The following is a 15,591-nucleotide window of genomic DNA, read 5'->3' on the forward strand; positions in this document are numbered from 1 at the left end:
AGAAACACTGACAATGAGATCTACATCTTGGAATCCTTTACATAAATAAAGCAGATTCTTCTAGAAGACTTCCTCCTGTCTGACGTGGATGGAAACCATTAGGAGAGCGAGGGACACATTCCTTGTCTGGTGGACAGACAAGAGGTCTATGAATCTTCACTTATGCTGACGTCACACACCGTCGCTTCATGCCAGACAAGACATGGCATAACTCATCTCCCACCTGGTTTAACTACACTGTCTCTCAGTGTGACAAACACGTCCCCATCATCATCAGACTCACATAAACCATAGCATAAGTCTCGCTCGCACACACACACATACCCTAAACTTTATCTCACAGGTCAGACTTCCCCAAATCCTAACCTTGATCATTAGGTATAAGAAAGAATATCTGACCCTGTTTCAGTGGTAAGGGGCAACAACATCTACCACTAACTCCATCAAAGACAGACAGTTAAGGCTGAGATTTAATAAAACACACATTACTGATTAAAAAGGGGAAGAAGAAAAAAATGTTGTAACTATGTTTCTGGAAACTGTGACGTCAATAGACAGGCCTTGTGACTGGTTCCTTCTGGAATGACTAAGGGTTAGGTTAAGCCTTGATCTGATAAGGGATGTTAAATCAACCATCAATAATTGCGATCCAACTGAGATATTACGGCTGGAATAGTAAAGAATGGAAAAATGCAAGTAATTGAAATTATTTAGTAAACTAGTACTGAATGTCAACGCCATGGAAAGAAAATAATGACGATTCACAAGAAAACATTATCCCATCAAATATCAAAAAGCTCTTAAAAAACAACCTAAACAACCACAATTTTGAAAAAAACTCATTAGCCTAAAAGAGTGCCCCAAGTTAAAATCTTATCCCAGCCCATTCAATGTGGAGCTGGCTGGCCAAACAGGTTGGGTCTAAGTCAGCGGACGGACATTCCTCCCATTTAAGACAAAGAAAACACAGATTCCTGCCAGCAACAGATGAGTCACAGCAGCAGCAGCAGCAGCAGATGTGTCTCTGGCCTGGCAACAGCTCCGTCCCGCCCCTGCCATCCCAACACCACAGCCAATAACCTTTCAGAACCAGCATGACTGATAGGTCAGTCAACCAACCAAGTGGCAGAATTTGAGAGGTTCCAAGTTTTGCTAAGCCTGCAACACTTCAGTTGGGTGACTCGGGGGTCTTTGTGTGTGCATGTGTGTGTATGGCGTGTGTGTGGAGTGTGTTTAGGTAAGGCCTTAGCTAGAGAAAACAGTGAGGGCTGAGGGTCTTAGTGCCTGTGGGGGTTTCTCTAGGCCCAGATAGAGGTCAGCAGGGCCACTCAGGTGGTGAACCCAGCGACCTAGGGAACACCAACCTGCAAGGCACCAGTGTGTGTGTGTGTGTGTGTATGTGTACAAAGAAAATCTTGTGAAGAATAAGTGTGAGCAAACAGAGTGAAGTAGCAAGTCTGCGAGAGTCTACCTTGGCACTGACAGACAGGCCAACCTTGTTTGCTAAACTTGCTTGACACACCACCTCACAGATCCTCTCTGATCATCTGAGTGTTGGCATGGCTGGTTGGGCTAACTGCATATTGTCAATGCACTCACAGAACATTTCTAATTCTAAATACAGATACTAGATACATTCATTCATTCGTAAATCTTTATCCTCAGGTGCACGTTCCTCAAACAGGTTCCTACCAAGCTCTACCTAACATCATGTCAGTCTTCATCTCTACCTCTCTCCCCTCACTTCTCCCTCTCTTCTTCTAGAGACCAACTGCAGGGGGAGGGGTAGATAAGGCAGCCCCTCCATCTCCCTTTCTGTCTCCCTCTCACTTTCTTCATCTCTACCTTACCATCTCTCCTCTTCCCCCTGCCCTGCATTCCAGCTGGGAAAGGGCTGCGTGCACAGACATGCCACCCCTCCCTCCACACACAGCCTAGCTAAACAAAGGAGAAACAGAACAGGCGAGAGAGAAAGACACAGAGAGAGAGGGAGAGAGAGAGAGAAAGTGCAAAAGAGGGCAATACAGTCCTAGCCTCCGCTTTCAGAACATGGCTTTGTTTTGGTTATACCAGAGTTGGACTTATGCTAGTTAGTGTCTTGTCTGGATGGTGAATGTGCAGTGTGTGCAAACACATAACAACCTCCTCTCATGCTCCAATACTAACTGTGACATTTGGGGGAAATAACAACTGCATAATTACAGACCCATTTGGCTTGACCCAATGGCTTGAAAAGATTGGAGGGAGCTGTTTCCAAGTTCGTAGTTGGCAAAGGAGGGGGAGTGCAGCCAAGAATGGCAAGGAAGTCGGGAAGCCATCTTCTGAATGGTTTATGACTGATGAAAGGAGAGGGCCTCAGTAAAATGGAGGCCAGGAGATGAGAAATACCAGACCCCTGACTGGAAGGTTATATCGTCATCTCCATGCCTACAGTTTGCATTGACTTTATCATATCAGGTGGTTGGGAGGATGAAAGCTTGAAGAAAGAGGAAAGAAGGGGAGGAGAAAAGAGAAGAGGAAGGAAGAGAGGAGAGGAGGGAGAGAGAAGGGGAGAAGACTATAGGATAGGAGCAATGGAAAGCAAGGAAGAAAAATTAGTTGGGAGAGAGGTTAAAGAGAGGACAGCATTGAGATTGAGGGAGGAGAGAATGATGGTCAGCAGAAGAGAGGAGAGAGAAGAAAAGCGAGAGACGAAGGGTGAGAGAGTGAAGGAGGATTGGAGAGATGGAGAGAGAGGGAGTGAGAGTGCAAAAGGATGTGGGAGGTTGTCACAGCATGCCCCGAATACTCTGAACAGTCCTCCCAGCATTCCACTGCAAGAGAAAGTCCGCCAGCGTACAGAAGTGTGCCCAAAGCCATACCATAATTAGACCCCAAGACTCCACGGCAACCACCTGTCTGTTACATGGGGGTGGGGTGTAGACAGGTTAGAGGTCTGTCTATCTAACCATTTACACCAGAATCGGTGACTTGGGAGGAAGTGGCTGGAAATTAGTAATTTTTAATGCAAGTAGGCGACACGAGACATGAGTTTGACAGTTGGGCCACACAAACAGAAGGAACCAGCTCTATTGTCTGCAAACTTTTGCTGCGATTTCGGCGACATATCAATTGGCAAGACAATGACACGCTAGCAAGCTAGCTTCTGGATTGGCTTAGACCTAGATTGTGTCACGAGGAAGGAACACCTCCAAGTGGAGGCCCGGCTATGTGTTGAGATAAATTTGCATGCTGTGTGAACTTAGTCACATGCCTGGCTGGAATGAGAGCTTTAACACAAGGTTGCTCTGCAGACTCGTGTTCACCTGTTGCCCCAAAGTACTGGTCCAAGTTCAGTTATGCCTAGATAATTCTTGAGGTTATGGGTCAGGGAGTTCAGGTTCGGATGGGAGTAGGGTTATGGCTGATCCTAAAGATGTGGGGCTCACCATCTGGAATGAGAGCCTAAACAAACACAGGACTGCATTGCAGTACCTGGATCACCTGATTCAGATAATGAAGGTTGCTGGCACTGGTATAAGGTCACTTATGAGATGTTCTTGAGGTTATGTGGAGGTTATGTTGCCTGAGGTGAGTGTGGTGAGAGAGACAGAACCGTCCTGTCAACTCATTGTCACATGATACCTAGAGCCCGACCGATACTGGATTTTTGGGTCCAATACTGATGCTGATTTATGGGGGGCAACATTCACTGAAAACAGAAGAGATGCTCTTAATGCTGATTAGGTTACTTATGCCAAATGAGAATGAGAAATGCTGTGGAAAAACCCAATTACACAGATTTTCGATAATTTCGGAATGTGAGGCTGATGCACATCGGTGCATTACCGGAAGAATGTGTGCTGATACAGATATTTTTCTGAAAGTCCAATATCAGCCGATAATATATCTGTCGGGCTCTAATGATACCATCAGAGGCTATGGCAAGTCAACCCAGGGGGGGAACTCGACTGACTCACATTGTGTATGGCTGGAATAGACACAATGTCCTGCTGCATCTGTGGAAGGGGGATACAGGGGGCATATCTGGCAACGCACATAGACCACAAAGCTATGACAGTACAGGGGACAGATGGCTAATGAACATCTGAAATAATAAAAACACAATCAAACTGTGTTAATGTGTTCGGGTACGAGCCTCTGCCACTGCCCTCCTCACCTGAGAAGAGGCTGTTTTGTCTGTGTGTGTGTTTTCATGTGCTGCTGGAGGAAAGGCTTCCCAAGGCCATGAGGCTTCCCATTTCTCAGAAGTGCTCATGAAAATAACATGGACAAGAATGTTCTTTTCTTGGGAAAGATATGATAGGAACCTGTAACCATGACAACATAAGAGAAGGTCAAATCAGGACACACACACACACACTTGACTTTTTAATAAACATTCTACTTCATACACACAACATTAAATACTGTACATTTCTAAGTCGAACAAAACACCAGATTAGAGTTATAACCAACAAAAATAGTGCGTACCACACACCAACATGACAGCACAGCCACAGTCTCTTTGTGAGAAAGCACATCTGCAGTGAACTCTGGATTTGTGAACCACAGCACCACCTACAGGTCAGGCATACAATACTGCAGCTGACATTTCGGAGCACACAGATTGATCAGTTTAACCCTTCTCAAATCATATCCTTTACCCCAAGATGAACCAGTAGTGTCTATGGGGCAACTTCATCCTACCCATGTACGGTTTGCTGAGTGAGAACCCTCTCCAGCCGAGGGGAATTCATTACGCCCACTACTGTACCCACCCACCCAGTGGAAAAGCATGGTATTTTTCTCCATGCAGACATCGACAGAGGCTTACACAGCTTCAGAGTTAACTATTTTTCCATTCCCCATTCCCAGGCATGTTCCTATCATGAGGACGCGGATGCTGAGGGGTGTGTGTGTGCGTCTTTCCTGAAACCTGAAACTAGGCCTAAACCACCACTTTTACTGCACTCCGCTCACCAGCATCTTTTAAAGGCTGTAAAAACTAACGAGTCAGTTTCCACTAGTATAGTGGCTGTGAGAGAGAGATAGATTTTTGTGTCGCTATGTATAGCTCAGTCATTGTAAAAACAGAAATTTAGAGAGAGAGAGAGACAGACAGGAAGCAAGGGCAGCATTTCAGCATCAAGTATCTTGCTCATGATGCATCACACTGCAATTGAAACCAATGGAACAGGAAATACCGTAGTGTATGCTATATTCAGAGCCTGGAGCTAGACTACTGGGAAGGGCAAGGGACTGTCCCAAGGGGTCAAATAAAGGGACATGCATCACATGCGTGATCGGTTTTAACAGGGCCCCACCTATTAACCACAATTCACCATCTACATAATCACCATTATTAGGGATGGGTTTGATTAGTGAATCGCTGACATCCAAACAGATTTTAAAATAGGCAATCGATTAAACTTTGCCCTCACTTTTAGTGGCACAACTGAAGCAAGCCACTTGTCTGTGAGACTACAGGTGGGATTTGTTTCATTTTATCCAACAGACGCAGACCCTGCTCTTTCATTCACTCACTGTCACCATCAAATCATCCTGGCAGGCTGGTCAAACAAGTCATTATAATTTTAAAAAAAACTAGCAAAGTTATGCACCAAGGTGTGGGGTCAATTCACTGATTAATCGACCTTGGAAACCATCAATGAATCGATTACCAAAAACCATTATGACCATCACCATTGGGTGAGATTGATTGAAAAGACGGGCTGTGGAAGTGGAGGGAGAGATGAAGGGAGGGACGAGTGGAAGAAGAGCTTTGTACAAAAGAGGTAAGAGGAAGGGGTAGAGGGAAAGAGAGAGGGACTGTGTGATGGAAAGCAGGAGGGATTGATGGAGGGAGTGAGAGATGGAAGGAGGAGAGAGAGATGTAGGTCTTCCCACACACCCCATCCTGTCCCTACCGATATTTGCTCAGGAAGCCAGGAGGACAGAGGGAGACTGTGTGAAGGAGGGAGAGAGGGAGGGATGGATGGATGGATGGTGACTGGAGAGAGGGACCAGCCTATGTAATGGAAAAGAGGGATGGAGGGAGGTGGTCGCCCATGTTTGCTCAGGAAGCCTGTGTGTGTGTGTGTGTGTGTGTGTGTGTGCGTTTGAGCGGGAGGATGAGGGGCAGGCCAGAGGGCTGCAAGGGGGAACAGTGCTCTTTTCATGGACCAGGAGAGAAAAAACCCCAACAAAAACACACTGGATAGAAACAGCCAAGACTGCCAGGTCTGTCTGGAGCAGAAAGAGGGGGCTGTGAAAAAAGAAAGAGAGAAACCTGCCTATATACAACCAAGTTCTCTTACATACCCTCAGGCCTGAGAGAGATGATGAACGGCCAGGGTTTTGGGAGGGAAGGGAGGGAAAAAGTTGTAGGAACTAGGGCATAAGGGACAGGCATTAGGGCAACTAGCCTCCTAGTCCCCTCCAATCTACCCTAGTAGGTGGGGGGGGGGGGGGGGGGGGGGTGAACAAGAACAGATTTCAGGGGACATTCAACTTTTTGGAATGGAGCACAAAGGAGTAGGGTTTAGGGGACAATGGTGTAGGGAGTAAGGGTGGTTCTCTCTCTGCGTGCCTGCTCTGATCCAGCTCATTAACTCTTAAATGAGGCCATTTAGTTACAGAAGTGAATTCCCAACTAAAGAGAATGTGAATGCAAAGTTCCCAGCCCTCAAAGTTCCTAGTCCTCACAAACAAACAAGCACACACGGTCAGAAACATGTGTACAGAACGTTCCTCTAGCACTGGGGATGGGGGGGGTAATTGGTGAAGGACAGACACCACACACAGACAGCCAGACTGACTGATGGTTTAGTACTGATGGATAGACATACTCCTCATTCCTGCCTGGGTGGATGTGTAAGGGAGTGAACACTGGGTATGTATCTGACTAAAACACAACATGACACCAAGAATGAGGAGACTATGAGAAATGCTGAACATCTCACATAAATGGGGAGAAAAAGAGTAGACCTACGTGAGCCGTTTATCAAGATATTTATCTCTTGAATCTGAATGAACCAGTCTCCTTGTTTTAGCAAACGAGATGACATTTAAGACTGATGATACCATCTGTAGACAACTATGCCCCGACAAAACTCAAGTCAAGTGACCGCAATAATTTCACGTGTTGTTCCTAAAACCTTCTAAATTTACCCTCTCAAAAAGCCCCCTTGTCCATTTTCTAGGTATTACATAACTTTTGCTTGGAATAGACATTCTCAAGGTCCATGTGACCAATAACAATAACAAACAGAAAAAGAGAGGAGGGGTTGAAAGGACCACCTCTCTCGGGACTAGCCTCCATTTCCTGATCCACCACCAGAGACAGATCTAAACTCCATTTTAACTGAGCACTGGCATATCAGCACAGTTCACTTTGTTTGTGTGCTTAACTTAGCTTACCTCTAAACACACTGCCCTCTCTGGGATGACTCTGAAAGGGCCTGTTTGTTTCCCCATAGGAACTGATATAGGATTAGCTCTTAGCCTCAGTCTCAAGTTAACCCCACACCATGTCAACCTACGCAACAAAGGCTTTTCACCAATTGTTAAAAGGGCATAAACAGACATCTGTGACACAGCAGCATGTGTGTTGTGTTGCTCAGCATTGCATGGGGAGAAAAATTGTTCTACTGAGACAAGATCAGAACGTTCTGTCAGGGCTGTCGAATGGAGGGAACTTCGCAGAAGAGTCATTATGACGCAACAGAGAGTTTTTTTCTGAATATAACTCATTCTCACATCATTATGTCTGATGCCTGTGTCCTTCAAAACAACTAGGTGTTCAGAAAGTAAACAAAAAGGGCACACACAAGAGAAAACAAGGCCAGCGTACCAATATACCCCACACATCTAATTAATCTGACGTAAATGCAGTGGTATTGAAATCCAGTCAACTTCTATCCAGTCTTATTTTAAAAAGCCTTTCAATTTAAAACAATACCTCCACTGAGATACAAACCCCTAATCCCTGGTAGATGAGACGTTGTCAACACCTGAAAGGAGCGGAAACTCTGGCCCATTGTGTCATTGAGATTAGGCCTGGGAGTGGGCTCGGTTTAACAGCTGGCCACACCCTAGACTGTTAGATGTGTAAAGTGAAACATATGACTTGAGGATTCGAACCGACTACCACAGAAACCACCATATGTACCACGGAAACTGTAAGCCTGTGTGTGTCACTTTGTGCTCATTTGTGTTTATACTTCTCTCTCTCTGCGTGTGTGTTTTAATGTGTGAGTTCATTGTTCATGCGTGTCTCTTTGTGTGTGTGTTCTCCTCTAATCGGCTTAGTGCAGTGGGGCGGAGGGGACAGATCTGACACCTCTAGTGATCAGCGAGGCTTTAGGTCCCAGCAGCCTCAATCTCCCGAGACACTTCAGCAGGGGACACACCAGGCAGGCATGGAGGAAAACATGTCATAACCATCACCCTTCACAAACAATAAAAGCAGCAGCAGCTAGCCAACGTCATCAGCTAGCTTAAACAACTATCACAAAAATAACTAGGCTAGCCGGCTACAACAACTAAGAAAACACCAATGATAACAGCTAGCAGCTAGCCTACTCCAACAACAACAACCAGCAAAACAAATGCGCCAACAGCTAGGTGCCTATAAAATTAACAAGCACAACACCAACTACAAAACAGAAACTTTAAAATGCACAAGTCCTGCTTTTTTTTATGAATCTAACAACTAGTCTTCACCGTCATGGGCGGTTTCTGTCAGTTGATTGATTATCATGACTGTGCTACTTGATAAGTGGCCAGTGGGCATCAGTCTCATGGAGAACCCATGTGACGAAATATAAGATCTTCTGAAGAATAAAGCCATAACAGAATACTGGTGTTAGATAATGCACATCATCACATATCCTGTGGCCACAGAAGGGAAGGGAGGGGAGGTTTGCAGACAAAGGCAGGCCCATGTTATGGATTCCTGGACAAAGCCACACATGTTTTCCCTCCTTGGGGGCCATTGTAGAGATGACAGAGAGACCACAGAGGGGCCCAGCCCATCATGTGGAACTGGCTGGCACACAACCTTATACTCCCTCTCCTTCACTTCCTCCTCCTCACCTCCCTCTGCTAGCTCGCTGTTGTGACAGGAGGGAGCAGCGGGAGCGTCAAACCAACCAATGGAGAACAACACTGGTCAAGCTCCGGCTTTCCATTGGTCATCACTCACAGGCTGCTGACCGTGAGCCATTCTTTAGACCTGCTTGCTTATTGTGATCTGATCCTTTTATGATCAAATGAGATCAGCTGCTTTTAACACCCTGGGGCAGGGTAGGTGGGTGGAGGTGACATCATCCCATTGCTCAGATGTAACCAAAAGCCTCTGATTGGCTGGCTGGTCTTTTTACATTTACGGCATTTAGCAGACGCCTTTATACAAAGCGACTTACAACAAATACATTTGTTTAAGTAAGTGAATCATCTATCCATCAATAAGATAAAATAATCAATGCTCAGACCAGGGGCCATTGGCAGTCACAATACTAGAAGAAGATATTTTTTTTCTTTTCAACAGGAGAAACTTGTACAGGGAGGTAGTGGGGATGAAGAGGTCTCTTGGGTTAGGGTTAATACAGGGGGGTAGTGGGGGTGAAGAGGTCTTTGGGAGGGATCAAATCTTCTGGTCTGTAGCACCTGGCTCCCACCTGTGGAGGTGGTAGATATGATCCTCTCTCCTTAATCAGTGACATCATTTAGAGTGGATGGACTATTACTATAGCAACGCCCCGTCAGCAACACACAACCTTATTCATCTTATTCGGCCATCAGAGATCATTATAAAGTGAAAGAGACATGGAGAGAGAGGCATCTAGGGCTATAGTTCTATACAAAAGAACAGTTCTATCTCTATGGTTCTATGACCATGGCTGGGTTCCAATATAGATACTGGTGTGAGCATCACCTCAGAAGATGCTGTCGTCAGCGGGAGCCACCTCCCCCCTACGAAGCATCCAGCAATCCCTGAGAGCTGCACTCAGGTTAAATATATCCCTGAAGTGTGCGTATGACTCATGAATCACTTTAACATGATGTGGAAGGGGGGGGGTGAGTTCTGTGAAGGTGTAAGACATGATGATCTGTGTGAGAACAAGTCTGCTTCCTGTGCTTAACCTTTCCTTTCCTCTTTTCTCTCCTCTCCATCCATGGTAACAGATAATTGAAACAAATGAGGGGGCACAGCTGCCAAGCGCACTGCAGCACCGAGGCAATTACACAGCTATGCAGGCAGCAGAGTGTGATCTAGAGAGAAAGCAGGCAAAAGTGCGAGAGAGAAGGAGAGGGAGAGAAAGAAAGGCAGAGAAAGAAAGAGGGGGAGACAGAATAAGTGTGTGCTGTATCTCATGGACTTATCTACCTACCACCACCCTCTCATTCTCCCTCGATTACACCACCCACCCGGTCCACCCCTCTTCCACCATCGCCTGGGACAAATTCCATAAACAGGAAGTGAGGCGCCCAGGCACTTCCTGTTTCCTCTAGCGTGGGCGTCTTGTTCCCAGACACCCTAAAGGGGAGCAAAAAGGCAACTGCTAGAATGCCATGATTCCAAATGGACCCCTAGACCCTATGGAAAAGTATAAGCTAAGCAATATGGTAACTAGCTCCATCTTGCTGTCCAATAGGCTCTTCTGTGACACTGTTGTTGTCCTGCCCTGTCCTCTCATTCATCTCATTCTGCTGCAGGAGCCAGAGGAGACGTCATGTGAGGGAATGACATTGAATCATCCAGCAGCATTAGCGACAAAATGGCAACGTGCATTTCTATGTGTGTGTGCGCATTTAGATCTACACCGTCAGCACACAGAGGTAAGGTTACAGCAAGGCCGTCTCTCCATCTCCTGAGCCAGCACCCAGGGAGGGCGGGCGCGCGCGCGCGCACACACACACACACACACACACACACACACACACACACACACACACACACACACACACACACACACACACACACACACACACACACACACACACGGTGTGTCAGTGTTATGTAACTGGCCCCCCAGATGAGGTCTGTAGCTCAGGCCAGGTGAAAGCAGAGAAGGACAATCAGTCTGCCCGGGGTCCCCTCATCTGAAATGACCAGTCTAACTCTGTCTAGTATCACTCACACATGCACATGTACACGCACACACATCTAAACATTCAGAAGGTACCCCAGTCCTGAGCAGACCAGGGCAGTCGCGGGGACACAGTTGATGCACAGTCTAAGTTTCTTGACATTCCTCCACCGAATTCCGCTCCTAAGAAGGAGTCTTTCTACATACACAGCCCCCAGTCCCTGTGCCAGCTAGTCAGGCAGACAGGGTGTGCCTGTGCCACATGGTCCATTGAAACCCATCCGGTGGCAGTCACCAGAAGTCCCATTAGCATGGGTGGAGCCGGGTTCAGCTGCAGTCATCCTCTAAACACACTTAAGGTAGAAGTGGCCCCTTACCACAGATCTAGGATCAGACTACCCTACCGCAATCCTAACCTTAAACATAGGCAATATGTAGCTTTTCCCCCTTGAAAATATCACTAAATTCCCATGCTGAACCATTACTTATGATGCATTAGCAGTCTGTGACAGTGCGTGCACAAGACCCTGCCCTTCTGCCATTTGCTTTTCCAACATGTTCAGGACATTCCTGGGTGTGCACCACTTGCTTGTGTGGCTGTGTCATGCAACTAAGACATTTGCTGAATATAAACAAGGAAATAATATATACATTACATTAAAAGCCTGCCAGAACTTGAGGGTTTTTAGCATGGTCTTAAAAGAGTCAAAACTGTCAGTAGCTCTGACATTGTAGGGGAGAGCATTCCACAGGTGAGGAGCAGCAGATGAGAAAGCTTTGTCACCCATAGTGTCTGGTTGTGGGGACAGTGAGTAGGCCAGAGTTTAACTATTAGAAGGAGGAAAAATAGCTGCTCTTGTATCAGTGGTGTGGGCAATTTCTACATCCTACAGACTACAGCTTATAATATGAACAGAGTAGAAGCCAGAATAAAAAAAAAATAAAAAAATTCACATGGTACCAAATCTAACAGTGGGCTTCTTAGTAACAGAATCCATACAGAAGTGATATCATAGCATGCAAGTCAGTCCTTTAGCCCCCCCCCCCCGCCCCAATAGCCAAGCTTTTCAGACCAATCCAATTCAGGTCAATTTGAGTGACAGACGTATGGAGTACTGGGCCAGGATATTGGGTAGGGGAGTGTGGTGGTTTTGGAGGAGAAAGCAGCCCTTGTTGAGCTGGGAGTCTCAGCACTGCAGAACTGGCCAGGCACGCCGAAGATAGCCTAATGAGAGACACATGGCACGCTGGGGTATAGACGGCTGCGCAACACGCATACACCCATTCCACGCGCACGCACACACACACTTTACTAAATAGAGCCTCCGGCCCCAAATGTTTTCAGCTAGAGTTACCAACACAGGACAACCACATTACTTAATTTATATAACCCAAAATTCCACATCCAACTATCCATCCATGTCATCATGATTCTGAGAAAATGCATCATCAGATGGCCCACAACTATGAGTCACGTGTAGGAAGCCCCAGTGGACAGCCATTCCAGGACTGATTAAAGTGTGTGTGTGTGTGTGAGAGAGAATCTGTGAGAGATCAAACACAGTGCATCCCATCTCCCAGTGATGCAATGGAGCAAAGTGATGCAACAGTCAAAGCAGATGTTAAAATACAAAATACACCTAGGCTAACTAAGTAACTGTGAAGATAGTTAGGCTGTTCAGCAAACATGATGATGCCACTCTGTGGAGAACACTTAAGGAAACATGTGCTTCAACTTATCTGGTGACATCACATCTCTTCGAGGCAGCTGGTAATATTCCTCTTTTCTATAGAAAACTTAAGACCAGTGGACGAGAGAGAATCCAGCTTAACCTCAGTCCAATAACAAGATAGGCTAATCTGTGTACAGAGAGACTGGGGCAAAGCACATGACAACACACTCATACCATCACATCATATAACATCATTTGCCCACTCAGGTCCAATAACTGTAACCTCTGCCTACCCTCCTCCAGGTCTCCCAACTCTTTCTTGCCCCCCCTCCCAGGTGACTAGAATCATAGGCCATTTGACCACATTCTTGCAGACATGACAAACGCCACACAGGTGACTGTGGGACTGAAAAGGTATACATATGGGCAGCACTTTTGTGGTTAAACACACACACACAATGCTGTGGTTCAGACATTTATTTACAAGAGTTTTGAGTGTGACTGGAGCTGCCTAAGGTCAACAAGGACCCAATCGTTCATGTAGGTGTGTCTAAAACCAATAAGCATCAATCAAAACCACAACATTGTTGCCAAAGCACCTGATTGGCTGGGAGAGGTGCTGAAGTACAGGAAGCGCCCAAAATAGAACTGATAGGTCATTTTCCATAACAACCCAATAAGATGTCAGCCCTCAAGCCTCAGGACTGGCGATAATTGCCCCTACAAAGCTTGGAAAAACGCAAGCTTCTGGCACAATTCCTGCTTTCACAAAGCTTCTGTGTGTGTGCTGTACCTATAGGCACGCTCACACACATGCGCACACACACACAAAGGGCAGACTGTTCTTCACACTAGATGGAGGGACGGAGTGTAAACAGAGTTCTGAAATACAGAGGGCCTGATGGTCTAATCCAATGCAGCTGTGTGTGTGTGTGTGTGTTAGTTTGGCCCTCATCATCAAAACCCTCCTAAAGGAACTGCAGAGGTTATATATAGACTTATACTGCAGCTAACGCTAGCCCGCGCTGGCTAACCCCAACAACCACAAAAGAGGGGAAAGGCTCTCTTCCACCAAGTCCGCCAGAAGCAAATCCACACACACCCGTTCCATTTGCACAAGGCTAGTTAAAGTGAACAACAACAGTTAGTGAACTCTAAGGCAACATTTCCCAACCTCTCCAAACCAGGTAACTATTTGCAGGTAGACAATGCTAACTCTGCTAGCATGGTAAACACAAACAAAAGTGGTCCTCATAACCAGATGATGGGGCAAAGTCTAACAGCCTGCAGCATCAAAAACCAGCAGGAAAGAACATTGTGTCCAAACAAACAGAGGAACACAGAGGAGGAGAGGAGAGACTGGGCTCATAGACAGGGCTGGCTTCATGCCATTCCCCACTAACCAGCCCTAACTTACTCTGACTGCATGCCATTCTCCTAAAACTAACCTCAACTTACTCCCTTACTAGCTCTTGTGTAGCCAGTCCCATCTTCCCTGGCTCCTTAGTCTGATATAAAGGTGGCTGGCTATATGCCATATCTAACCCCTGTGTCACTCCTCCCTTTGTAAGTCTGTGCCCAGTCACTGACTACAGCAATATCTCTGGCTGCTACAGCAACTCTGTCCTCAAATGTCTCCTCCAAACCACACCGCAGAAACAGAGAGAGAGAGACGGAGGGGGGGGGGGAGGGAGAGAGAACCACAGCACAGTCTCAGCGGGACGGGAAGGGAGGAGAGAAGCGGGGAGGGGGGGGGGGGGGGGGGGGTACCACAGATCCAAAATTAGAGAAAGTTACAATGACAACACCGGCTGGGAACGAACAGAATGGCTAAAAAACTAAAAGAGAGAGAGAGTACCTATAGAAGAAGCAGTCACAGCACACCAGCACCCCCATCCAGCTGACTCCAGAGACAGTGGCGGGTTTGTGAGATTCCGACCCAGCTCTCTTTTCTCCCTCTTCCCTCTCTCCGTTCCTCTCCTTTGCTCTCGGCTACAGGTGAAGAGGGGCTGCAGTCCCAGAACCCAGTTCCAGCATAGCAGCTCCCATACACACAAACGGCGTGATAAATGCTTGCTTCACAAGCTGCGTCCTCTTGGAGCGAGGTAGGTCACACAAACACTGATCAGTCAAGTCAGCAAACACACACACACACCACTTTCTGTAACGTCCACAACAGAGGATCTCACAAGTCAGAGCTCGTTCGAAGTGTGTGTGCCTCTCTCCCTCTCGCAACAGCTACTGCCTGCCTCTCTCCTTTTCTCCCTCCCTCCCTCTCTCTCTCTCCTTGCTCTCTCGCTTGCTGGCTCCCACTTGAAAGGCGGGAAGATTAGGTTGGCAAACAGACTCGCATAAACAAACTGCTGACTGCCGGGTAGGACAGGGCAAACTGCGGGACGGGGAGAGAGGGAGGGAGAGAGATAGCTACTACAGGAAAGCTTCTATCTCTGCCATCCGTATCTTAAACAAGAACTAGGCCTAAACAACCTCCACCCAACATGCAAACGCACACACACACACCCCTCTCCGCCCCCAAGAGACACAATATTTACCCAAATCCAAACCTCCAAAGTTACTGAGTGCAGATACTTGCCATCAAAGCCTAAACCTGTAAACTCATTTTCAATATGTTGCAAAAGAGGCTAATTGTCAACACAGTAGGGGCGAAAATATATCACATATAAACACACACACACGTGCATGCACATGACTGTTCACCTCACATTCATTCACACAGATGACACAGAGGAAAAGGAGTGGCTACTGCTGTAACACTCCCCCTAGTTTGTGGCCAATCACAGAAAAGCTCCTTGATCATCAATGCGGGCATGTGGGGTGAAGGA

General features: G+C 46.7%; 1 protein-coding gene across 2 annotated transcripts in view; it reads right to left on the reverse strand.

The window, feature by feature from the left end:
• Positions 1-15,591, reverse strand: part of mob2a (MOB kinase activator 2a) — a 56,598-nt gene that overhangs the window by 17,557 nt on the left and 23,450 nt on the right. The window contains exon 1 of one of the 2 annotated variants that reach the window (XM_083666887.1): positions 14,607-14,963. The exons of the other annotated variant lie outside the window; for it this stretch is intronic. Within the exon in view, the coding sequence (XP_083523013.1) occupies positions 14,607-14,644 (38 nt within the window). The 5' untranslated portion in view covers positions 14,645-14,963. Of the gene's footprint in view, positions 1-14,606; positions 14,964-15,591 lie in introns of those variants that run through there. 2 annotated transcript variants of the gene reach the window in all.

This window comes from Argentina silus (assembly GCF_951799395.1).
Source record: "Argentina silus genome assembly, chromosome: 3".
NCBI lineage: Eukaryota > Metazoa > Chordata > Actinopteri > Argentiniformes > Argentinidae > Argentina > Argentina silus.